Raw genomic sequence first — 26,765 nt, 5'->3', positions numbered from 1 at the left:
TTTTATGATAGAGGAATAATTTAATTTATTTTACGCAATTCTCATAAATCATTCTTATTATCATCATCACAGTCACGAATAAAACAAAACCTAAATAATGCAAGTAAACTAAAAACGTATACACGTATTAATAAAAATTACATTAATTCATTATTTAATATTTATAATTTGGCTATTTACAAATTATATTAATAATACGAGAAAGCATTCTGTGAAGAGGTGATGCGGATAAAGTAATAAGTTATTTTCTTCCTATACCTACATATTTCATCTTGTTATGGTCATTATCATGTAGTACATTTTACAGACTTTTTGCCAGTTCAAACCGTGGTCTTTTTACTCCAAGAAAAATTCCGCTTTTAAATATGAAACGTCCTTATTTTATCTTGAGGTACCTAATAAAGAGGACGAGGCGCTATGTCGTCTTATATTCATCGAGTGACTTCAGGCCTACAACACACAACGCTATAAAAATCTTAAATACCTTACTATTTTGATCTACAAGCGACAACGATCATTGGCAGATGTTAAAGATTTGCGTTGCTTGTGGACGAAAGGATTCAAGCACATATTTCGTAAAAAGGTGCTAATCTGTAAGCGATTAGTTTGAGACAAACTTCTACTGTATTGCGAATTTTAATTCAATGCTCTCCCTACAGAGATAAATGCGAGATCTTTACGGGAATTCTTATATTTTAGAATATACAGTTTTCAAGAAAAAGGTTATCCGAGAAACACTTGATCTGGCCTAAATTGATCTTACAAGAAGAAGTATAAAAAACTGCTAACTTCGTTTATGTTTTAGTCCGGGTCTAGCAATAGTACAATATCAACAGTTAAGAACATATCATATAAATATCATATCATACAGAGGATGACATATTGCGCCGATTCCAAATAAAATTGGGTACATGGCAGGAGGAAGAAGTACATATCATATTGCAGGTTGCAAACTATCTATACTAATATGATAAAGAAGCATTTTTTTGTTTGTACCCTAAGAGCCCTGCCTCATTAGGACGCCAATGGCGACGTCGCCGGCTACGTATCCAAGCAGTTAGTATTGAAATGTATGGAACCTAACTCACTTGGCAACGTCGCCAAATTGGAGGCGTGGCCACGAGCTACAGATCCCTACGTGGCTTCTGGCTACTCTGGCAGCTTGGCGACGATGCCACGGTTGCCACTATATTGTACCCGGTAAAGTGCACCTCCCTCACTCAGTCGCCAGTGTGGTCGCCAGACAGCGTGCAATTTCTTCAGCGACGATGTAAACAATTGACTGTCGAGACGCCATGGCCACTCGACTTGGCGACATTTGGATGCCAGAAGTAGCCAGACCTGTGCCGCTGGCGACGTCGCCATGGCGTCCTAGTGAGGCAGAGCTCCGAAAGTACTGAAACGATTTGAAAAATTCTTTCACTCTTGGGGAGCTGCACTATCCGCAAGTAACCGGACTATACTTTATCCAGGTACCTACGGGAAGAAGTTTATTTATATTTGTACTGGTCTAAATGACTATCACATAAAATTGAGACACGGTTAAATAGAATGATCCAATTTTGAAACTGCTACAAAAATCCAGCTTAGGAACTATTTTTGAACTTGCTCACGTACAAAAAACTATAGGTATTTTATCTTATGTATCTGGTCATTTACCTATCACTTTGAGTATCTCCACACTACACACTTTTTAGTCGGCCGATAGTTTGATCGGCTCATAAATCAGTATGCAAATGAATGTTAATACGCACGCAACAACGATCAGATATTCGACCGATATCAGATTAAAATCTTTTATTAAATTCATATATTTTTTTCCAACCGTCGAGCCCATTGTCGGCCGACTGTTTCGTTTGCACTGTGAGCGTACTCTAATACTTAAATAACTTAAACCACAAGTTTAAGTTAGATATCATACACCAAAGACAAACAAAACGTATAAGAAGTCACGTATAAAAAGTAGCAGAACTTATGTACTAATACTATACTATACTATACTATAACTAATATCTTTTAAACCCAGACATTAAAAATATGGCGAAACCTAATCTTAAAACTACTTATTAATTAAAAATACCTATTCAGCAGACTCATTTACGCATCGCTGTTGCAATATTGTACCAAATTGTGTAGGTACTTGATTATTTATGTTTTGGGCGCGATCGTGACGGTGGTATCCGTGGAGTTGGTTTCTCTATCGTTTTTCTCTTCTTCCTCGACTGGGACCACGTAGTTCCATTCCTGCGTGTCTCCCGTCCCGAAGAGTATGAAGTACCCGGCAGACGCAATGTATAAAGAAGCACCCGTTATGAACACCGGCCGCCATTCAGCGAATCCGTTCTGAAATTGGGAAAATAAAATTAGAGTCAATCAAAAAGTTTTTGACGTAAGTGCTTATATGTGTACAGTTTTACACAACTAACGTGATGACCATGAAATTGAGATTAACTATTTCCTTTTCACGTCAATATATTTGTAAGCACGTTGGTGTCGACATTTCCTCAGTGATACCTGCGTCTGAGAAGAAATTACGAAATAAACTCACGGTCGTATCATCTTTCAAAGTCCAAAGATTAACCACGAATTCTTTTACATGACACAAATTACAATGTTTATTCCATACAGCGCTTTCATGAATAGTCAACACCCGCTTGTGTTCCAAAACGACAGAACCATGATGTTTTAAAAAGATAGGTAAGTGCATCAGTCATAACATGATTTTAATTAGGTTGTTTGTATTTTTTAAACTTAGACTAAGTTTACATAAGCTACTTACTCCATTCTTAGTGAAGTGCGCAGTCACCAAAGGAGTGACAAAGCCTGCAGTATTGCCGATTCCATTGGCAATACCATACAACGTGCCCGCGAAATTTGGCGCCAGATCCTGATGGTTCACCAAGTTCGTCAGTGTAGCCGCGCCATTAGACCCCATGGAGAACGTTATCAAGGCCACTGAGAGGATGGGTGCGCAGCCAGTGTAGCCTAGAGCTATGAGGAGCAGCCCTGGTACCACGTGAGAGAATAGGCAGAAGAATTTCCTCATAAATGTTGTCGATACTATGTTCTGTTTCACGATTCTGTAATAGAATAGGATTAGTTAGTTACACATCGGTTTCAATAAAAATGCTATTCAAGTTCAGACTCATTGTGAAAAACAAGCTTCTCTGGAAAACAAATCAATCATGGCTTTCAATCCTTGTGTTATGTTGACCTATACAACACCGGCAAAAAGCCACAACATTAACTTTTTAAAAGTATTATCACCGAAAGTTCAACGAAGACCCGTTCGTCTATTAATTTAAATAAAATCCGGTTCCGTACCTGTCACCGATGGCTCCAAATATGAGTGAGAATATCATTCTAGCGAGGTATGGCAGCGAGGAGAGGGTGCCGGTAGACGTCAGGTTAAACCCGAGAGCGCTCGACACGAACTTAGGAGCCGCCGTCATCACGAAGTACAAGCCCCAATTGCTACCGTAGTGGAGTATCACCATAGCCAAGAATGGGAATGATGTCAAAATCTTCTTGAAAGGAGGCACGATCTGAAATAAAAAGAAATCCTTTTTTGTATTGTATTCAAACCTCTTTTGATGATGCTGTTTTGTTTGGTAAAAAAGCTTTTGACAAATCGACATTGGATCATCGTTTCCTTTAAAATAATAAGCAGAAACGGGCAACATCAAAACATTTAATTAATCATCTAGTAAAAAAAGCATAAAGAAGTACCTACTTCAAACATATAAATAAATATAAGGTTAAGTTAGGCTCTTCTTTTACTGTCAGTGATTTATACAAAACTTGACACTTTGGCAGAAACAACGTACGATTATATAGGTACCTGCAAGACTAATTGCTCAAGCCCCATTTGTAGGTCAGTACTAAGAATAATGATATGAACAACTTTAGGTATTATTATGATTTAAGATCTTAAAGACCTCGTAATAAAACGTGACGGTCCTTTGCCAAAATATAAAAAAAAAACATCACGATTTCAGAAACAGGCCATTACAAAATAACACGAATTTTAAGTTGAGGTCGATCCTTAACATAAGTCATAAACTGTGTGCCATAAATAAGTATTAGTAATAATCAAAACGAGTATTGATATAATTTCTGGCTGTCGTCTTGCATTATATTTTGTTTTTATTATCCCTCAAACTTCCATTTGGGATATAAGGGATTAACACAATATGTATCTTATGAAACCTATTTTACTTATTTAGAGCGTGCATTATAAACTTCTCGTTTGTCAACATAAAGGTCAGAATAACCAGGTAGCTGTTCAGGTCTCTTCGACAGAACACTCGAGCTAATGTTAACTTAGCCTTGACGACTTACGTAAACAACAATTACTTTTTCTTTGCTAAACATTAATTTTCTACATAAACGTTACGTACCTTGGATTCTTTAGTGCTCTGATGAACTTTGTCGCCAATGGCCTCGAGGATATATTTCTTCTCGTTATCTGAAATGCGTGGATGCTGGACCGGAGAATCGTACACCAGGAACCACCATAGCATACACCATGCTAACGCAATCGCCCCTGGAATAATAATATATTTAAAATATAAGGTTGAATGCACTCACTGCGTCAATTTTACAATATGTCTAGCGTACTTTCTGGGTTTATGTATGAGAAAGGGCCACTAAGGAATAATAAGAAAACTAAAAAGGTAAGATCATGCATAAACAGTTATGTTCTTAATTCATTCAGAATGACTTCTATTCCATGTATTTATTGGCGCTGCAGGAGAAGAAGTAAACTGTGATTTCAGTCACTTTTCTCCATTGCCAAATAAATCAAGTTTTTATTATAATTTTCTTAAGTAATAAACACTTACTTAAACTAATTCTGAGAGCAATAACTATTTGAAAGACATCTACAGGCCCGTCACGGCTCAATTAACTATGTAGAAATCAGCACCCACCGCCGCGGAATTTAAATAGAGCCAGCTAACAAGAAAGCCAATTTTGTAACACTGACATTATCTGAACTAACTCTATACCAGAGTTCTAGAAGTTTTCAGGTAATTTCAGTTAAATATTTGATAGTTCATGACTATAACAAGAAAATGACGATTACTAGACAACGGAGGTGGAGTATACAACTGTTAACTTTTTTGTTCTTTATACAATGAACTGGGACCCGATTCTCCTAATTTTACTTAAGCGACGATTGGTCTTATATTAGTAGCAGAATGCCCGATATGGTTAAAACTCTCTTTCTTGCGATCATATTGCGATTCAATGTCTATTCAATTTTGACATTATTAACTTAGGAGAATCGGGCGCCTGTAATCTCATCAAGTTACAGAAACCCAATTTTGGTTAATAAGAATTGTATGTTTATATCGTTTTAAATAATTAAGGGACCACGATTTTGTACAGGTTCTTAAATCCAACAAAAAAAAAATGATGAAAACTGCTATTGAAATTACGTATTTCGAATTGGGAAATCCCGAAGTGAATCGATGTACTTATATCGATATCCTCGATCAGGTAAAAGAGGATACACCAATATATCTTGATATTGACGCACTCCTTATACCTACGGTTACTCAGAGTTCGCTCACCCCACGAAAGAAATGAGTGTGATTATACACACATACACAAGTCCCTACATGCATGCTTTTTAACCCACGCGCCAGGCATTGCTAATTCTTTATTATAAACCTGCTTACTAAGCAATGTACCGGTTTAAGACCACATACATATATTAAATGTCATTGTGGTCTTGCTGTTAAGAAAATGTGGGCGTTATAGGATGTGATTAATCTATTCAAGGCCAAGACAGCTTTTCAATTAGGTACTAAGGGCTAATATTACTAGAAAAAATTAAGTTTGAGTAAATTAAGAAAGAATTACTATTGAACCAAATTGCCACTCAAATAATGATTAACCTTTAGAGACGCTGTAGTTGAGGATATGAATAATTAAATGATGTGGCGTAACAGTTGAAATCAAATTGTTTAAGATAAAAGATCACATTAAAGAAAGGCAAATTGCGGATTTGTCTGCATTAAATTTTATCTCTCAACTTAATTGGAAATTTTAAAGAACTGTGCTTGGAGATCGTAAAACCGCTTACCAGGTACATAAAATGCGTAATCCCATCCGAAGTTTTCAATTAAGGGTCCAGTTAGGGACCAAGTGACCACTGTGCCGATAGCTCCGCCTAACAGCGCGCTCACGAATTTGCCCTTCTCCGCGGGGGGAGCCCAGTGGGCAACTAACGCGTGCAGCGCTGGAAACAGGAATCCCTGAAACAAATTATATTTTTAATCAGGATTTTTTATAGTGTACAATTTTTGTGTTTTAAATCTTAATCGCTTATCTAGTCCTCATCTTATATGTTAGTATTTTTGTACATTCGGTGGTCCATGTATAGGTATGATCTTGACAGCAAGAATTTATTAAGATAAAGACCAACTACTACCTATATGAATTGGGTTTTTTTTATCATTTGTTCTGAATGAACATCCAATTCTTTGAATTATCTTACCATTTTATCTCAGGTCTTTATCATTCATAATACATGCCACGTGTATGTAAACTATACATATGAGAATTTTAGATTCCCATTTTTGATAGCAAACAATTGTTTTTATCATTTATCATCAAAGGCCTTAACGGATATATTTGTTTTGCCTACACTTCACGTGAATAAAACACCTTATTTATACAGTCAACGTTATTAATTAATTATTGTATACTATGTATGGCCAACTTAAGATACGTTGCGAAATTAACATACCAACGTGCAAGAAAGTGATGGTATTGATTTACACAAGGCCGTTATGAGGGCCACTTGTATCAGTTTACTATGTCTGTATACGTATCAAATATGATCACCAATACACATGGATTTATTTATTAAGATTGCCAACAGGAGTCAACACAATTAGGTAGGTACATAAGTTATGTCATTATATAGTTTAGGTCAAGTGTGCGTTCCCAATTATAGGATAAAGAAATCACAGTGAATGGTACACCCACACTTGCAAATATACTTAAAAATAAGTAATCCGTATTTGGCCAAAAAACATACACAGTCGGATTGAGAACCTCCTCTATTTTTGGAAGATCTTTGTTGAAGCAAACGAGAGATAATTAAATGCAATAGGTGTTGTACAGGTGTTGTATAAGTTACTCTGCAGTACCTACGCGAGGGGTGAACTGCAATATATAAAACTTCTGAGAAAACAGCAAAAGCACAGAGTAAATGTCATTGATGATAATTGTGACGCAGGAATAGTTCATAACTTCATCGTTATAATTTAATAACTGTTACATATTCACGAGTCTTCGCTCAGCCTATCCTATGCGTTGGAAATAAGGATCACAATTGTACAACAGTCAATTCTATTATTTCCATAAACGGCAAGAAAACATTCCGCAAAGTTCTAAGTACACGGTACATACATAAATACGGTATCTATTATTTATTGCTTAACAGACATTATCGCAAAAAAATGTTCTTGTCTCGTCATAAACGATTCAACACCAGCAAGAACATAAAATATGCGAAAATCCTCCGTCACTTAAAATAACTGAATAATGTTTTTCTAGAAGTATTCTGTTGGAGCTGGTGGTTTGTTATTCACGAACAGGTTCACTAACATTGGTTTATATAAATAGCATTGACACCTCCATAATAAAATAATGGCCGTGGGAAATCTGGAGTCATCTTTATTAGCGTGTCTCTACAACATTGAATAATCACAATATTATGTGGCCATTGTTGTTCAAAATTGTTTTTGGCACAAAAAATACGACAATCCATTGATCGTTCGTCATTTGGACTGGACAAGAATTTTATAAAGCACAGGTATTCTGTCAAATTCACAAGCATTTCGATTAATTTTCATCACCTACTGCAGGGCACAGGCCTATTTTCATACAGAGAAGGAATGAGCGTTAAACACCACGCTTGCTCAAGGTGGATTTAGGGCCGACCGGCTCGGAGACGGTTCATCACACAGACAGCAAACAGACCGGAATCGACTCCGAACGGCTCTCCGAGCCGGTCTGTCTGAACGGACCCTTACGATTTCAAATCCAGACTTTTGGTTAAAAAAATCAGTACATGGGTAGGTAATTAAAACCAACATGTTCATTGCTTTACTATGAATAGATAAATATGGAATTAGTGATTTAATTCATGGAATTCGTAATATTTTCTAGCAAAACATGTTGACTAACACAGTTATGTGCTCTATCTATTCTAGCAAATTGAAAAAAAATACATTGTGTGTCGCACTGATAAAGGAAAATAACCCCCATAGGTACGTGTCAAAGTTTGAAGACTTGACATATTTCAAGTAATAGAGTGTCTTTAAATATATGCTCGTGTAGAAGAGTATTGATTCTGAGAATATATAAGCGAATAAAAACATGTAGACTAATATACACAGCATATCATAAGCACCAATGGGATATGATACTAAACCACAGTATATACTTAATCAAGTCTTTTTTTACGAATACATAAACGATAGGAAATGCACAATTATTTATAATATCTAAGGAAGTTTATAAATAGACGTAAAAACTAAAATATCCGAGTTACATCTAAACCTTTTAAAACTGTAAAAATAACTTATAATTAATTACTCATTGCAAATGCTATTATGATAATTAATACCAGAATTATCTGCAATTAAGGTTAAACAGTGTCTTACAAAATCGCGTACAATCCGAGATAAATTGTAGGTATACTCGAATATGTAGGTATATTATTTGTAATTGTGTAATCAGACATTATCAAAAATTACTAGAAGGTAATTATTACGTTCGGTAAAAACGGCGGATAGGTAATTTTTATTTTAGAACTGAAATTACTTAGGACTCCTTGATTAAATATTTTAATTATATGTTTATAAAGGTCATGTGTAAATATTTAGGTCCTTAATGTAAGTCAATTTTAAGAGAAATTAATTTACAATGTATTTCAGGTTCATTGAACTTTCTATATCAGCACTAAAGCAGCAAAAAGTAAGAAAACTTAGAGAACAGATATTGGAGAAAGTATATAAATACTTAGAATAAACAGAAGTTGTCTGCTGAATCATAACGCAAACAGGGAAAAGTTTATTGTTGTTTTTCCTGCTCCATCAATGATGATGGTTATTATAATTACCTACCTGAGTTTTCATTGAATACCCTATAAACTATAGCTTTCATAATATTGATTACTTTGAAAATAGCGAAAACTTCTAAACTCTTCTAGGTATCCTATTTTCTATTAAAATTACTAAAAGCGCATTAAAACCCACACTCTGCGCGAAGACTGCGTGTTTACCGTAAATTAAAAAGTCATCTATAGACGTTTATTAAAATATTTACATTAATTTTAAAAAGTTAAAATTTTAACTTAATAATTTTACGAAATTATTATTTGTATTATAAAACGGTTTCTCACTAACAGACAGATCAATTCGGAAGAAAAGTTTCGGCGTATAATTTACACTATTATTAAATAAATAAATAAGAAATCTTACCGCTGCAAGTCCACTAACAAATCGTACGGCGACGAGTACCATATAATGCAACCTTGCTGCCTGAGGACTTAATATCGTCAGGATGGCACTCAGCAGCATCGTCACGAACACCAACTTCCTCGGGCCCCAGAACTCGGCTGCGGTTCCTCCGACCAGGCACGAGATGGAGTACCCCCAGAAATATCCTGAGAGCACGTAGGCTTGTTGTTGTGCTGTCCATGAGAAGGTGACTATGCCATCTGGCTGTTGGAAAGGAAATTATAGTTAGCGTTATTGAAAAATTATGAGACCTAATTTAAAATAAATAATCTATAAAAAATACAATGTATTAACTTAAAATGATATACAACTTAAATAAAAATTGGGAAAGGAACTATATGTCTTTACCGATTGAATATTTGGTAGGTACATAGGTAGGTCCAGAGCCCCAGAAAGGACATAGACTACGTTTTATCCTGATGCGGTAAGTATAATTTCCTCCGCGCAGAACAGTATCTACTTAGGTATAAATAATAACGTGAATATAAATTTATCCATGGCTCATGAGAATAGAGCACACATCAATTGATATTTTTTTCTTGAAATTTAATTTACAAGCACTACAGCCTCTAAAATCAAGCAGATTTCTTGTGTACATAAATTCGGATTAGAATACTTCAATATAACTTAATGTACCTACTTGAGTCAGCGTGCCTAATACGTAGGTAACTAAAAGTCCTTCAATCGATATTAAAGGTTCGAGAATTTGTTAGGTATTTCGAGAGTAAATGAATTAAGTTGGCAGTGGCTGGTACTAAGATCGGTGTTCTGGAAACTACCATGTCAAAACTGCCATTGTGTAGGTCAGTTCAAATAGTAGGTACTGAATGTAACGTTTCCGTTCACGCAATGTTATTATTTAACAAATCGCCGTTCAGCATAACGTGGTATTTATTTTTGTCGTGAAAAGTTTGCGAGTGCGAAATTATTTTACTTATCGCACAGTTAAGCCTTTTATTATTGTTTGCCTTGCTGCTGTCTTATTTAAAGTGCTTATGAGCGGCAATAAAAACTCATATCATTGTGTTTAAACAGTAAATAAAATGCGTTTGAGTAACAATAGGGAAATAGCGTTTCAGTTTTATAACCTTAAAGAAAGTAATAATTACATCACCCAATTATTAATATTTATACTGTACTCTAATACGAAGAAATTGACGAACAATAATCAAACAATACTTAACGAGTAACGAAAGTTTTCAGAACACAGCTGCGCAATTAGCTACGGCCCGGAAAATTGCAAAGTATTACAAAGATAAAAATGTATACAAAGTAGCTATAGGTACCTACCTGTAACTGAATATAAAATGAATAATACGTTACATGTTCTCAATAGTTGGATGAAAAGGCTTGAAACATTACCAAAATAAGTTACCTATTGAAACTAGTTTTTTTTCATGTATTATTCGTTACTACATTTATTCTTAGAAATAGTTTTGTTAGTATTGATTCTGGTTAGCCCAAAAACTAATAAATTCATAAATCATTATAAACAAGTAATTCCTGAATGCCAATGATCTCTGAAATATTTATCAGGGTAAACAAAAATCAACCCTGTTCATATAATTGTTGCGTTCAAAATGCAATACGCTGTTCACTCGTAGGCATATGGAGGGTATTGACTCGTAGGCTATTGGATCGGAATAGCTAATATTAGGAACAGTTAAAAGTATTACCTGTCGCAGTTCTTTCTTCATGACCACGGTACTATTGTATAAGGATGTATCGTTTGTCACTATGGCCTCGCACTCGCTTTTCACCCTGTGAATTATAATGAAATCACTGTTGAGTTGGTGCCTACATAAATCAGTCTTACTAAACGATGTACCTATCTGATTATAAGAACGTGTTCCGAGTACTAATATTTAGCTGGTATGTGCAATTCTAGTTGATAGATGGAACTTGGTGGCACAAATTACTTCACCCTCTAGGTTTTCCGAGTAAATCGTGTATGCTCAAAATGTACTGCGCTTTGCCTTCTAGGCGAGTTTAGGAAGGTTTTCAAAGTTAGATTTATTGACTGGAAAATAATCATAATTATGTTTCTTTTCAAAATTGTTTACTCGACATTTTCAATGGAAAGGCAAATCATCAATTTATTCAATTTACATACAATTAAAGACCTACTTAATAATTTGTGGGGAGAATGATAAGAATCGCTTATGTTATTTTGCAGGCTTCATAAAAAGTCATTTGTAGACAGAAAAACCGCCGCATGATGCAAATATAAATATGCAAAATATTGGAATAAGACACTGAAGATAATGTCTCCCAAATACAAAATATCGATTAAAACAAACATTATATGTAGGCCACTTTTAACACTCAATGTTTGCACACATTTTTTCTTCTTGTCTGTATCCATTTCGCGATTAATTGTTATTTCACACGAACATCTTTGTGACGTCGTTAAGGCTACGTCTTTTTGCAGACAGACAATGTAAATACCACGAATACACATTAACAAAGTATATATCAATGATGCATAGTTCCTAAGACTTACTCTAAAACCAAATATTATCTAAAAAGAACCCGCCTGCATGAAAAATCTCAGCTAAGTTACTGAAAAGGTAGAAACAAAGTGAAAAATTGACGAGGTACTGAGCAGGTATAACACCAACTGAAAACTTTGAATCAAGATTTTCTTTCCAGAATATTTTTTTTCAATCATCATCGGGCCGACCGTTTAGTCTGCAGTGTCGTCTTAATTATTCCACGAATTTCACCTGTTAATAAATATGAAAACAGCAGCATTATAAACACTTGCATAATTTACGTAAACAAGCATTATCGCATAAGTAATTGCACGTGCACTTGGCAATGTGTAAATGAAAGGAGAATTACTGAAATGTACCGTGAACTGTATCAATTTGTTTCACGTCGACCTGTAAACATATTAACGGAACCTTTTATGAAATGTTTTACATTGAAACTATATTTTGATATTAAGTTATAGTCTAATTTATAAAATAAATATTGCTCTCTCCCCACAGAATTGAGGCAAGCTTTAAACTTCATCATGATCATCATATATTTGGAGAAGAAACCAAACTTATCCAAGAAGCCTACAGAACTCAACCGCTAAATACACTTTAGTAAAGATTAATTATACTTAGGTACCTATCTACTACTTCCAAGTCAAATTAATTCCTAACACAATTATTACAAGTTAACAAGACTCACGTGATTACGTCGATAGAAAACTTAACGCTGACTTGTTTACATGTCATAAAGGTTATAAACATCGTCAATTCTTTCGAAATGAAAGTATCACTGAGTTAAGACGACTAACGGCCGTTTTCAATATTCAATCTGTTTTGGTTACAAGAGATAGACTTTTGACAGTAGCCCCATACAAGTAACGTGAAATTCCTATCTCTAGTAATCAAAACAGCGGATAGATTTAATATGGGGAGTGGCTGTAAGAGTGCCGTGAGAATGAAAAGCACGTGTTCGTGCACGCGTATCTAACCGATGCGATTTGAAGCGTTGGATACCAAACATTCAACCTCACGTGTTTGACGCACATTTTTATATGCACATTTAATTTTTTATCAAGGTCTAACAGCTATGAGTCATACGTTAGAGGAGGTTTTAAAAAATAGTCTGGTTATTTCGTATTTTTTTTAACCGTCAAATCCGTAGCGGACCCCAATCGGGGTCTGAACATCAATGTCACCGTAAGCTCGGTTTAGACCCCAATCGGGGTCTGCGAATCAGTCATACATTTTCCTAATTGTTTACGCTCATATTTATTTTCTTTCCAATCAAACCGCATTTGTGAGTACTAAATAAAATAATTAAATAAATTTAAATTATTTTTACGCATTCAAACCTTTCATATTTAGCATCCCGTTAGAAATATACCTTTTTAAAATCCAATCGTAATTACCGCGAATTCTGATCGAACTCGCCATGTTTGTTTACATTAGTTGTTTTTTTAAATTTGAAGACGCATAGACAAGATGGCGACGGTGATAGAAGTTTTGCATCGAATGATCCGATTCGTTAAAATAAAGAATCGATTTAATAATTTTATATTATTTGATATTATAATATTACTAAATTGCACTTTTGTATACTTATCATAATCTGAAAATAAATTAGGAAAAGTAAAATGACTTAATTTATTTTGAAAAAAAAAAGCTAGAAAATCAGTGGTAGAAAATACGTTGTAGCCGGAATAAAAAAAATCTTCGGTTTTTAGGGTTTCTGAAGACGGCAAATGAAGACTTATTTATTTCTTCGGGTGTTTTATGTGCAGAATTCCTGTAGACCTGCCAAACTTAATGGCGATTCGTTACTTCCAACTTTTTAACTGAGCGGCAAACCTATTTGACGAGAGCTGTAGTTAGGTGTAGTTATCGCAAAATTTTATGACGATTTTATTGTTTGAAAGGGAAAATAGGTAGTCGGAAGTGCTACTCGCTGTTCATCGAAAGTTGGTCCAAGATGGAAAGATGGCCGCCGCCGACTTATTTTTAACCGACTTCCCAAAAAGCGGAGGTTCTCAATTCGACCGTTTTTTTTTTGTATGTTTGTTACGCGATTACTCAGCCATTTATTTATCGATTTTGATGATTCTTTTTTTGTTTGATAGCGTATACTTCCGAGGTGGTCCCATTATCATCAGGTCAGGATCTGACGATGGAAACCTTGAGAAATTGAGGGCGACTTTCGAAAGTTGCAGAAATACATAGGGTGAAATCTTATCACTCAGGTGTTTGCCTGGTAGCACTATTCAACAGTGAAGGTTTTGAGCTGACCCGATGATGGAGACCAGTGAAGGTCGAGGGAACTCGACAACTGAATATAAACTTTCTCGTGTTTGGGCTTATATTATTCGTATTTACGAGGCCTCTGCAACAGTGAAGGTTTGGAGCTGACCTGATGATGGAGACCAGAGAAGGTCGAGGGAACTCGACAACCGAACTTCTCTCGTCTCCATCATCAGGTCAGCTCTAAACCTTTACTGTTTCATAGTGTTATCAGACATACATCTGAGTGTCAAGTTATAACCTTATCTATGCTTACAATTTTCGAGAGTTGCCCTCGATTTCTCAAGGTTTCCATCATCAGATCCTGGACCTAATAACAAATATGGGGACCCCTTTCGACCAAAAACAAGCATCCAAATTGAGAACCACCTCCTTTTTTGGGATTCGGTTAAAAATATTTGGTGACTTTAAAATCAATCAATTATTATTATTGTTTCTCATCATCAAATAAGTACATGACTTTGGTAGGTACAAATTGCATTATATTTCAGAACGCCAGGCTTACCCTCCGCCGAAACAAAAATCTTAGAATTGTTGAGAAATAATATAAGAATAAATTAAAATTCCGTAATAGGTAATAAAAATTCAATTAAAGTTAAAAATTATTACGAATGACGCAACACCAAAATAAATAATACATATAAAAATTTAATGCTAAAAACTTTCATAACACTTAAATATCATTTTTCTTAACAACAAAAACAAATTGAACCTATAATTTAAAATTAATTAATAAAATTGAAATAAGTTGCTATTAAAAATATATATATAAAATTGGTATTCGATTATTTATAATAAATATCCGATTTAGGTATCGAATGCACACCGCTGATTGAAAAAAAAAAAATACTCTATTCCAAATCTACTTCTTGTCTGTGACTTTGATCTTGTAAATTGTTCATTTTTATTGTATATTTTATGTGCTGATTTTTTAGTTATTGAACATAAATAAGTGCACGAAATGTGTTGCAATGGATTGAAAATGTTATAAATATGACGTTTTTGTTGTGTTTGAGAAAGTGATGCGATTATTTATTGGTAAGTTTTCACCAAATTTGAAAGGCCTAACTTTTCGATAGACTTAAAAACACCGTAATTTTTATCTTTTTCTGAATTAACTGACCCCATTTGACCTTCGCACGTTGTTGTCAAATAAGTGAGCTCTAAAGTTATAGTTAAAATACTTCTGATCAGGCATTACGGACTTAGAATTCATGTGTTGAAAGTTAGTACAAATTTTTGACTTCCATGTCGCGATTCAAAATATCCCGCCGAATCAACGGTAAAGTCATATGTCAAAACCTTGTCGAGCAGAGGGGTTAAGTAAGGCAATAAAATACTATTCGAAGCAATAGAGAACTAAACTCCTCTTTGGATTTGTAATTAAGGATGATTGCAGTCATATTTTTTTCTGACGATAAACGCTCAACTAATATTTTAACGAATTTGAATCATTTTTCTTAGTTTACACCTTTAGACACAGATCATAATTAACCTTCATAATAACATCCAAACTTTTTACCATATTGTAGGCTTCTTTAACACTCGGTTGCAATAATTTAGACTCTGTTTTTATAATCCTCATCCCTGCCCAACGGATGTAGTTAAAAGCAGCATTAACCATTTACAATATAATTGGCAAATGATCATTATTCGTAATTGTACGTAGTACATTGAAAATTGACTTTTTATGCGAAACTACTTCGATATAACAAATAAAGTGGCCAGTAATAAACAAAGATGTTATTATGAGCAAAGTGTCCTTAAGAATGTGAACGTGGGTGCCTGGTAGCTGACAATTGATATTACGCTAACATAAGTACGTAGTGTTACAGTACGTAGAGTCGTGGTGGCCTAGTGGGTAAAGAACCAACCTTTCGAGTATGAGGGTGTGGGTTCGATTCCAGGGTCAGGCAAGTACCAATGCAACTTTTCTAAGTTTGTATGTACTTTCTAAGTATACTTAGACACCAATGGCTGATAAAAAGGTGAAGGAAAACATCTTGAGGAAACCTGGACTATAAAAAGTCTGAAATCACCAACCCGCATTGAGCAAGCGTGGTGATTAATGCTCAATCCTTCTCCATGTGAGAGGAGGCCTGTGCCCAGCAGTGGGACGATAAAAAGGCTGTAACAGTAACATAAGTACCTACATATAGAGAACATGTTGGTTTTTTAAATAGTATATAAATAAAGTTATGATCGATTCAGTTTTCTCATATTGGTTTTTATTTTTTATTGAGAGTTTCGGAAATCAATAACTTTAGCTTATGCTTGGATACCGGAAAAATGTTTTACATTACGAAAGCTTTTCCCGTGTCTACAAACTTATTATTTCTGGTTAAGATTTTCACAGTAAAATTCACATGTTAGAACCTATTTTTCAAAATTACTTGTAACCTATTTTATTATTATTTGTTCACATGGAGACAGCCACAAATAAGTTGTGTAGTTTATTCCTTTTAACTGATTTAAGTACATGTCTAACGATGCAGTCTGATGCACTTGATATAGTTTGCACGACAATGCGGTCATTTAAATCAGAATTTACGCATCGCTAGGTTCAGCCATGGTTTTACTATCTATAAATAAATATACAACGCATAACGTGTTATGCGCAAAACCTGAAAATAGTTTGATCATAACAGAAATCAAATAAAGCATTTTCACTTCAAGTCTTTATTGAATATGTTGCGCATTCTACGTTACGCGTATTGTTTGATAAACAACGACGCTTCGATAAATATGTTTACCTATCATTAGATAGGACTAGATTATTATTTGCATTCTCGGAAAAATCTCTTCTTTCTTCTAATATCTTTGGTTATCTCTTTTCATCTTTTAGATATATCCTAATCTCTTCGCCTTTTATGATACAAGCTTAGATCTTAGTATCCATACTTTATTTTCATTTTCATCAACTATTAAAATATACTTAAATTATAAATGCTACTAGTAGTCTAGTACGTCATAGTAACTGTTTCATCATCATCATCATCATCAGCCTATCGCAGTCCACTGCTGGACATAGGCCTCTCCAAGTGCACGCCAAACCAGACCCGATTTATAGTTTGGTAGGCATATATACAGTATGAATGTAGATGGATGGAGAGGAAGAGGAAGACCTAAGAAAAGATGGATGGATTGCTTGAAAGATGATATGAATAGGAAGGGAGTGAGTGTCACTATGACGAGTGACAGGGGAAAATGGAAGAAAATGACATATTGCGCCGACCCCAAGTAAAATTTGGGAACAGGGCAGGAGAAAGAGAGGCATATACACAGCCTGAAAAAGGACATAGGTTACTTAATTTTTACCTAGTAACGGAAAGTGATTCTGCCACGGAGTTTTAACATAATTTAAATGTACATAATTTAAATTTACATAATTTAAATGAACATCAAATGACAAATTCTCCTATCCATTCGCAATAATTTTGAGTCGAGGGAATGTGTTTAGCATTTAATAAAGGATTTAATGTACAATTTATTGATAAAGTAAACATTTATGATAACTTGGAGCACGACGCAACTAACTATAATCACGTATATTTGCATAAAATTATTTCCCACATCCACGATGTTTTTCCCCGTTTCATACTCAAATTATTTGCCAAAAAAACTGGTCGAATTAATTGCTTGAAACTAATCGGCTCTTATCTGCGTTGTTTAAATTACGTAATAAGTTTGCTAAAAACCAAAACTTCAAATTTAAATCTACCTTTTTACCGTGTTACACAAATTGATTCATCCATCTAGGTAATTTTTTATTAATGGTATTAATCAATATCCAGTTTAAGTGACATACATTGTCGAAGTATTCAACAGAGTGCGATAAGTAATTTCAATTTAGCAAATTAAGGACTTTGTAAACTTGCAGGTATTGCGTACATAATATACGAAATAAAACGAACGATACAGTTTGATTAATAGGTACCTGGGTATTTGGTAATTTTCATCGAATATTATGTGTAATTAAATTCTCTCGTCTTTTTTATATTTTGAAAGACTAGAAATTTTATTTATTTGCTTTTATTAGGTAAAGCGATGATAAAAAAATGACGATATCGGATGATTTTGGGGCTGCATTTAATTTCAGTGACATTTGCTAGAAAATTCTTCTGAAATTGGTCTCAAAATATTTCATAGAAAAAATAACCATACATGGATATTTGCAATGACATGCACGAGTATATTTTCCAAGCCGGTACAATCAGAGCTCACGATACTAGCGCGTTAATACGACGGGAAGTCACGTAGTAGATAACGTATTGGGTTTAAGGCCTGCAGTAATGTTAAACTAATTACCTATGTTCCAAACTCATTGTCTACACGCCAGCATTCATGTTTACTATCGACTTATTCGTTAAAAGAAATATATGAAAACAGATTAACCTCCCCACTCAGAGTCATTTAATGGTTACTTAAGCCATTCCTTAGTGAAGGATTTGTATGACATTCCGTCACTAAGGAGTGACTTAAGTAATCATTAAATGTCTCTGAGTGGGGAGGTTAGAGCCATTTTCACCGACTATATAAAAATTGTACGTTAAAATTACATAGTGAAAAGTTGTTACATTTTAAGAAAGCTGACGTTTATGTTATCGGTGAACTTGGGACTTAACATCTAAAATAACATGCACGTCGTTAAAATAGTCAAATGTAACTATGTGTTCTCTTCTAACTAGCTTTATTGATTTGAATATAGAACAAAAAAGCATCTGCTGAATCATACTTACGATGTGGTCGCGGTGTCATCAGGTACCATCGCAATAATGTTTACACTCATGTTAACCCGCATCATGTAGTTGACCCAACACGCGAAGAACATCATGATCGCCACGTTGAACCGCGCCGGGACCAAATCTGCAAAGAAAAACCCATTTTTGATTAGCATACCCAATCAATACGAACGATAAACAAGCATTTCGAAATTATTCGCCGAACCGTGTTTACAAACAAAACTAAAGGCATTTTCCTCATCCTCTCCCCTTATTTATCGATTCTCAAAACTTCATATAAATTATGATGTAATAAGGTCGAACGTTAAACTCTCACAACGGCCTCGCATAATTGATAAGTACAACTTAGTTATTCTCTAAGCTACGTTCAATCTAATTCGAGATGAGATCATTTCGTCATCGACCTTAGACGAATGCGGAAATAGACACGAGTTTTTGACTTTGGCAAATAGTTGTCGACAAGAACGAACGACCTCGCAGAACCCGTAAGTGTGCGGAACATAAACTTTCCAATACATTGTCAATATCGGACAGACGCGCGTTGACGAACGTGCGGTTCATTGCACCGCGCATAATGAGATACCCGCTTATTAGAATACTGTGATTGTAAACAAAAAACAAGTCGAGGCGAAAGTTAAATATTTCTGACACATTGAGCGCTTGAACTAGTTTCTTGTGCCGAAATTATTGACATGATGCAAGTGAAATTATTCCATCTACATGGGCAAATACCAAGTGGCGAATTAATTTCTGATTACAAATAAAAAATAACAAAATCCAAGACCCGAAACGAATATTGGCTATCACGTTTGTCTGAGCATGTTCTCTTGTCCATGAGAACTAAAACGTGTAACCTCTAATTTATTAACGTCTTATTTTTTTGTGGTCATAAAATCATTAAGGCAAGCATGGATCTGCAAAACCTGTAGTTTTTACACGAATTAGATTTGCAGAATTAGAAATTCATGTAGAAAAAAAAAACGAAAATGATAATAACTACATTGTTTATAATTCCAAACAACTTCGTATTAGATCTCAGCAAATAACAGGTAGAATTAATCAGTATCTCTTGCAAAAGATCGTGTTTTTCTATGGCCGTGGCCTCGTTGAAGCCGCGTGATGACAACAAAACAACCTCACGTACACTACAGGCCATCGATTTGTTTTTTTCGGAGACGATCCTCTATGACCTCAGATCTTGGAACTTGGGACACGCCTACTTCACCTATCAGAATAAATTACAATGATGTAACTATGTGTCTATGTAATTTAAATCAAGTTTCAATGCAGAATAGAATCCTTGATCAAAGAGTTTCCGCCTCTATTTTTCCGAATTTTCTATCGCCGACCAAAACTTGCACTTCATTGGGAAGCAGAAACGAACACGCTTTTTATATATCCAATCAATACCTCTTCCTTCATCGGAAGTAATTGTGCCATTTACGATTACATTACCTATTAATAGTTCTATGGTGACTCAAATTCCAGGACATGATGTGACATGATTGAGTAGATAATGAAACCATCTTCGGCTTTACGATTAGTGTTATGGAGAACATTGAATGTTAAATAAGTGCTTACGAGCTCTTAAATAACAGGAGGTTCGTAGAAATGTATGAGTGAGGGCGGGGTGACTCTGAATACATTGTGATGACAAACCTATTGTTATTTGGTGGTGCTATTGTATTGCCATGAATAGGCCGTCGTTTACCTAATTGTTGTGCTTGCAACGTAGTCATTACACTCTGTGCCTCAGTCCGTACCAGGCGCGGTGGTGACATCCTAGGTATATAACGTGTACTTATATATTGTATGTATGTTGTGAATATTTGTTGTTTTTTTGTTAATGAGTGTATAAAAATATACATCCTCATAAATTATGACCGAGGCAGCCGATAAATACACAGATACCTGTCTTCGACTGAGCGTACGAAATTGTCCACGTACGGCCATGCATTTGCAATGGTGCGTTTACCGCCGAGACACCAATAAATGAGCTTTTGAATTTAACAGTAATGCAATTTGTGATTGAATGAGCTACTTAACCTCGCAAATAAATGCTTATTTTAATGAGTTGGTAGACGGCGTCAATCATTTGCGTAACGGTGTGCTTGTGCTAGGCTTGCATTCTGGAAGAATCCGAATGTCTGCGTAGCGGTGAAAGTGCAAGAATGCAGGCCCTGGCTAGCTGGCGCCGCGCTCGCCGCAGCCGCCGGCGCCAGCCGCGCTAATGACTGACCATCCCGTTCCTGCCCCATAACACTTTATTAGGCTCACACGGAATACTTTTATTACGTCCACATTAAATTACTTAAGTGGAAGGCCTAGTGCGAATTCTTTTGCGACAGTTTTCTTGCAGAATATAATATTCTAGCTTTCTGGGATAAGTGGAATCCTTCCAATTTTTGAACCCTTATAGATGCTAGAGCCATGGTCACATTTCTTGTGAGTACAATTTCTAAACCTACTTACACTGTTTTAAACCCAATCGAATAAACATACCCTTACTTTCACCTATCGCTACACATAAGCTAGAAGCGGTCAAGGTCTTGTAAGTAAGTCAGGGGCTTATCGGCTACCAGGAACCCATCATCGATAGCGATCTCGTCATCAAAACCTAACGGGAGGCGGAACAAACACTACTCCGAATAACAAAACTGACAGATTTCGAACACTGAACTTTCAAATTGATTAAACAGTCGCTGTGACTTGTTACAGGCTTACTGTAACGGTACAGCCTACTTAAATTCAAAAGGTTTATGATTCATTTCGCACGTCGCCGCGGGGCGACATCGAGATGCAAAAATTTCGTCTTCCGAGAACCGGTCATATATCCTCATCTCTTACGTCACGGAGAACGCGGAGCCGCGATTTGAAATATGCATTCGATTATTTTTTAGTATTGTCATTTGTTATGTTTATTGAAAGCGTAATTTAAAATAATTTATTGGCTATACGCGTACATTCGACATTAATGCTCAAAGGCATAGGACAATTTATGAAGTAGGGAAAACTAAATCATTAAAACCATAACTGACTGAAACTGACTGAAAGAACCACTCAAGCATGTGAAACTTGCGGAAGCAGTATTAATCTATTTCCTACTTATTCTGATAACCTCCATTAAAGGCCTTTACTCCATTATATACTGTCACTGTCGCCTTCATAAACATACCACTTAATGTATTTTATAAGAGCGGTATTAGGTACTCATTCGATAAAAAATATCGCTCACCAACGAATGTCAATGACACCAAGCCCAGTGGGGGCAAATCGCCCCTACTTGGTGGAAGCCTTTTTAGATTGTGCCAATGGCAAAAAAAAAATTGAAACAGAACTATTTAGCTACAGATAAGTAGGTAAAGCAGGAAATTAAAAATTCATGAATGTTCAGGCTCCAACACCTTCCATGAGGAAAATACGAATGGAAACTTCTATTTCCTAATAAGCATTGTCAACACATTCAGTAAGTGCTTATTGTTGATTAGTTTCTTGTGGTTTATGGCCTACATAAATACCTATAAGATATTTATGCAGTGTGTGTAGTGAGCGTAGTGTATCTACTACTTCATCATCATCAGCCTTTTTACTGTCCCACTGCAGGACACAGGCCTCTTCAAAACTCGAGGTCTTTATTTGCTTGTTTATTTGTAAGAGGTCTTATAATAAACAATATTAATTACAGGTAATATGAACAATTCCTAAAAAAGTCGTGGTGGCCTAGTGGGTAAAAGACCAACCTCTCAAGTATGAGGGCGCGGGTTCGATCCCAGGTCAGGCAAGTACCAATGCAACTTTTCTAAGTTTGTATGTACTTTCTAAGTATATCTTAGACACCATTGACTGTGTTTCGGATGGCACGTTAAACTTTAGGTCCCGGCTGTCATTAAACATCCTTGGCAGTCGTTACGGGTAGTCAGAAGCCAGTAAGTCCGACACCAGTCTAACCAAGGGGTATCGGGTTGCCCGGAATGCCGAAAATTTTTGCCGGAACTAGGAATCGTAACTCGCCTAGGAAGATTCGCGCCTGCTAGACCAACAAGACATTTCAAGTTATTTCATTTCTAAATCATCAAAACTAAAGTTTACATAGGTAGTTTATGAATAATTAATGCAAATTATTGATTTTGATATTTAAATGTGTTTGTATTTACAATGTTTGTACATAATTAATTATTGAATAACTTTCCTCTTAAATAACATTTACATAGACAAACTTCTTATTAACATAAATATTTATAAGATCAGTCATAGATATTCTGTTTGATTTAACCATATTAGGTACCTACTGTCGTACCTATCTCTTTTCTGTAGCACATATCTTTTAGAGATAAACTAGGAATTTGTCAATCAAAACCTGTTGAATAACAATGATGTTACCTACCAACTCCTATAGGTACATAACAATTTAGCGATCGTCCGGAACTAGGGAAAAATCACTGAACCGTGGAGTGACGGAACCACGCATATTATCGCCCCTGCCAAGGGCATCAGCATCAGTGAGCAACCCGTGCATAATGCTGTGTTTAGCAAAAAACACAAGTTTTCTGCGAACTAAGCTATTATAATCTTATGAAGACTCGCAAAACATTTATCATTTATTAATTCCATTCGCTCTTGAGCCTTATTTTTTGTTTCATTAAAAAAAACTTGTAAACTCGTTTTGATTTGGATTTAGCTCTCTCTTTCCGACTAGTGGTATGTTGAATTTGATTTCGCATAGCATCCGCAAATAAGTGAGCATGTTTTTTTTTCTAACATGAATGACTTTTACAAATTCTACCTATAGGTTGGTACCACCGTCAGCCTCATGCTCCTTCAGATATTTTTCGTAAGTGGGAGATCCTTGGCACAAGTAAAAGAAACCCTGGTGTTACAAAAATATATCATATGGCCACCTCGGCATTCCAATTGAGAACCTACTCATTTTCATTACGTTTTCAGTTGTGTCAGTACCCATACCTAACACAAGCTAATACCTAACATAAGCTTACCATGGGGCTAACCGACCGTATGTAAAGGTGTCGTAATATTTATTATACCTATCACATTTTTCGGAAGTCAGTGAAAATTGTTTGAATTCGCGAGTTTTCGTGGAAACTTAGTAAAAAGAAACAAAATGAAATAAATAAACAATCAAAGCACGATTTTCTGTCGTCACTTTGCTTATTTAGTGTGGTGACTATAAACTATGTATGTACTCAGTGATAAATACAATGTAGGTAATTGTCCATAAAATTAATATCTACTGATTGTCCATAAAGTTGGTGCCTGACCGGTTGGTTGTTATGGCCGTTAAGGAGGTTATAATAAGAAGACAAACACTGCTGAGTTTGCTTGTTTACCTGTCTCTAATTAATCATGAATGCAAACCTACGTACAATACGATACGACATTATTTTGAAAATGGAAGTGGAAATAAGAACCTTTTTCATAAGGCGTTTCTCACATGAAATTCAGGATTTTGTAGCATTTCCATCGAAATATCTAATTAGTCAATAACTTTTATTAGGTTTTGTTATTATTTCTTTAAATTAGTTATTAGTACCTGTAAGTACTTAATAAATATGTATACAGTGATAAAATAAATATTTTTTTTTTGTTCTTTATTTAGTTGAATGTCCATCCTAACATTTCTGAGCAAAAAGAAGTCAATTCCATTATGTCATTATTCATCGAAAACCACAAAGTTTGTTTCGTTATGCGGTTGCCACTCATATGTGACCGTCACAATAACTACGCTATTATACAAATTATCCACGCTACATTTTCTGTTTCAATAAATACATGGAGAAAAACAACGAGTTTTCACACAAAACTGTATACAACTGAAAATATTGAGTTATAAATTATTAAAGCTATTTTCCGCCAGCGGTTTCACTGACGCCCCATGGGATCTTTAACTAACCTTCCATGATAAATGGGCTAAAATATCTTAGTTGACGTATTTTAGTAACGCATCCAAGAAAACAAACAAACAAACTGTTCAAGTTTATAATACTTATTAGTATAGATTTACAATAATAGAAAATGTGTTTACAAGAAAGTATTGGAAAGGTAGGTACCTCACGTCTTGAACAGCTACTAGAACAAAGAATTATCCTTTGTTATAATTATGAGCTAGGATTCAAACAATCGCATGCAGATGTTGCTGAAATCTTTTAAGCCATGTTAGCTAGTTCCCAAAATGTAAAACTGAAATAGGCACCTAATTGTGTTAATAGATTGTCCTTTTGACATCACAGAGAAAATAGATTAACAACATACGTACGTAGGCATGTAGGTGTGTATTGAATTAATATGTACTTAGAAGTAAACGCTTATATTCGGCATGTTTTCTCAGCTGTTAACGACGTCGCGACGAAGGTAGATATGTATAAAGGTGTTTATTTATAGGAATAGACTTAAATAAAGACCTCTTATCTATTAAGGCTTTATGACGAACCATCTGTTGAATTCAAATAAACAATAGACTTGGGTGCTTATGGCAATATTTGTTTATTTCGGATTCCCTGATAAAAACATATCGGTATAAACAAAAATATAATATTCAAAATATGAATAACAAACAAGAGGAGGACTAGTACTGATCTTATCGAGGATTTGTGGAACGACATGAAATTATAAAGCTGAAGAACCAGGGGAATATAAAAGAAACCAGAAAAGGTAAATATCAGGTCAAAAGAAGCATCAGGTTCTCCTGGTGTGCCAGAACCAAGTACCTAACAGCTCATGTACCAGGATGCACACAAGACACTTAGCACAACCTACATTCAGTTCTTCGAAAATAACGTGGACCTCATAGAACTATCTAAAGGAAACAAGCAAAAAGTTTATAAGTCTCTGACAGTCACTCACTAACACAAGCAAGACTTTAAGAACTCTCGCTTGCGTTTATTTCATGGTAAAAACTTCAATTTTATGTAATTACAATGCTCTGTACTCTAAAAACTAAAAACTGCATTATGGGAATTACCAACCAAATCCTGATGTCATGAATTATCTTTTCATTTGTAGTACAAATGATGGTTTGATAGCAATTATTCCTTCATAATTACACTTATTGTTTCACAACTACCTTCGCTAGAGCCAATCAATTTTCGATTAATAAGCCATGATTTTGTGCACTACAAAGTAACTTACCGAATATTTTGACATTTAACTTCATTTTGTTGTATTATGCACGTAACATCTAGTGAACACAAAACAGCCGCACTAATAGTAAGCACGCACGCGCGCCGCGGACGTTGCGAATTGTACTAGCGAGGTGCGCGCACGCTTGTCTTTCTGCGACTGCCTTCCTTCGAGCGATGGTTGATCGTCGCCTGCTTTTAGATCCGCACACTGCATTCAACGAAGGCCTCACCTCGCGTGCCACTTCTAAACATCGATCGTCAATGGGCATTAGCATCAACGTCGTAACTTTAAACCGCTGGCGCATACTTCACTGCTAATGCATACGTATCTAGATAGATAGTAGGACTTCCTATCTCCTTTTGGAAGCGTGTCATGGAATTAAAACAAACTACATTGAAGTGCTTCATGCTTATCGATGCGGATTAATGAGAGATGCATCAAGCGGTGATGATGACGTCGTGTACAAATCCTTGACATTTGACTTAACCAACCTTAGATTCGTCTTGCAAATAAATATTACCTAAAAGATAAATATTATCACCTCCCTGCCTCGGTTGAAGGTTACT

The 26,765-nt window shown here is 35.4% G+C and overlaps 1 protein-coding gene across 1 annotated transcript; it reads right to left on the bottom strand.

The window, feature by feature from the left end:
• LOC124638985 (uncharacterized transporter slc-17.2-like) lies at window positions 1-26,360 on the bottom strand. The gene is made up of 9 exons (XM_047176167.1): window positions 26,206-26,360; window positions 19,060-19,186; window positions 11,219-11,303; window positions 9,504-9,746; window positions 6,092-6,263; window positions 4,401-4,546; window positions 3,325-3,545; window positions 2,780-3,080; window positions 1-2,343 (listed from the first exon to the last, which is right to left on the bottom strand). The coding sequence occupies exons 1-9, from the start codon at window positions 26,228-26,230 to the stop codon at window positions 2,149-2,151; spliced, it is 1,515 nt and encodes a 504-aa protein (XP_047032123.1). The 5' UTR covers window positions 26,231-26,360; the 3' UTR covers window positions 1-2,148.
• Window positions 26,361-26,765: the final 405 nt, after the last annotated feature.

This window comes from Helicoverpa zea, chromosome 18 (assembly GCF_022581195.2).
Source record: "Helicoverpa zea isolate HzStark_Cry1AcR chromosome 18, ilHelZeax1.1, whole genome shotgun sequence".
In the NCBI taxonomy this organism is placed as follows: Eukaryota; Metazoa; Arthropoda; class Insecta; order Lepidoptera; family Noctuidae; genus Helicoverpa; species Helicoverpa zea.
Note: the sequence above shows the minus strand (reverse complement) of the source record. Positions and strands in the feature narration are given on the sequence as shown.

What these genes read in the sequence shown, in the direction of transcription:
- LOC124638985 (XM_047176167.1), bottom strand. Translation starts at nt 26,230, where the DNA reads ATGAAGTTAAATGTCAAAATATTCG. An exon ending in TGAAGAAAGAACTGCGACAG is followed by an intron (nt 9,747 to 11,218) that starts GTAATACTTTTA and finishes CCTTTCCAACAG; the next exon opens with CCAGATGGCATAGTCACCTT. An exon ending in TTACGCATTTTATGTACCTG is followed by an intron (nt 4,547 to 6,091) that starts GTAAGCGGTTTT and finishes TTATTATTCCAG; the next exon opens with GGGCGATTGCGTTAGCATGG.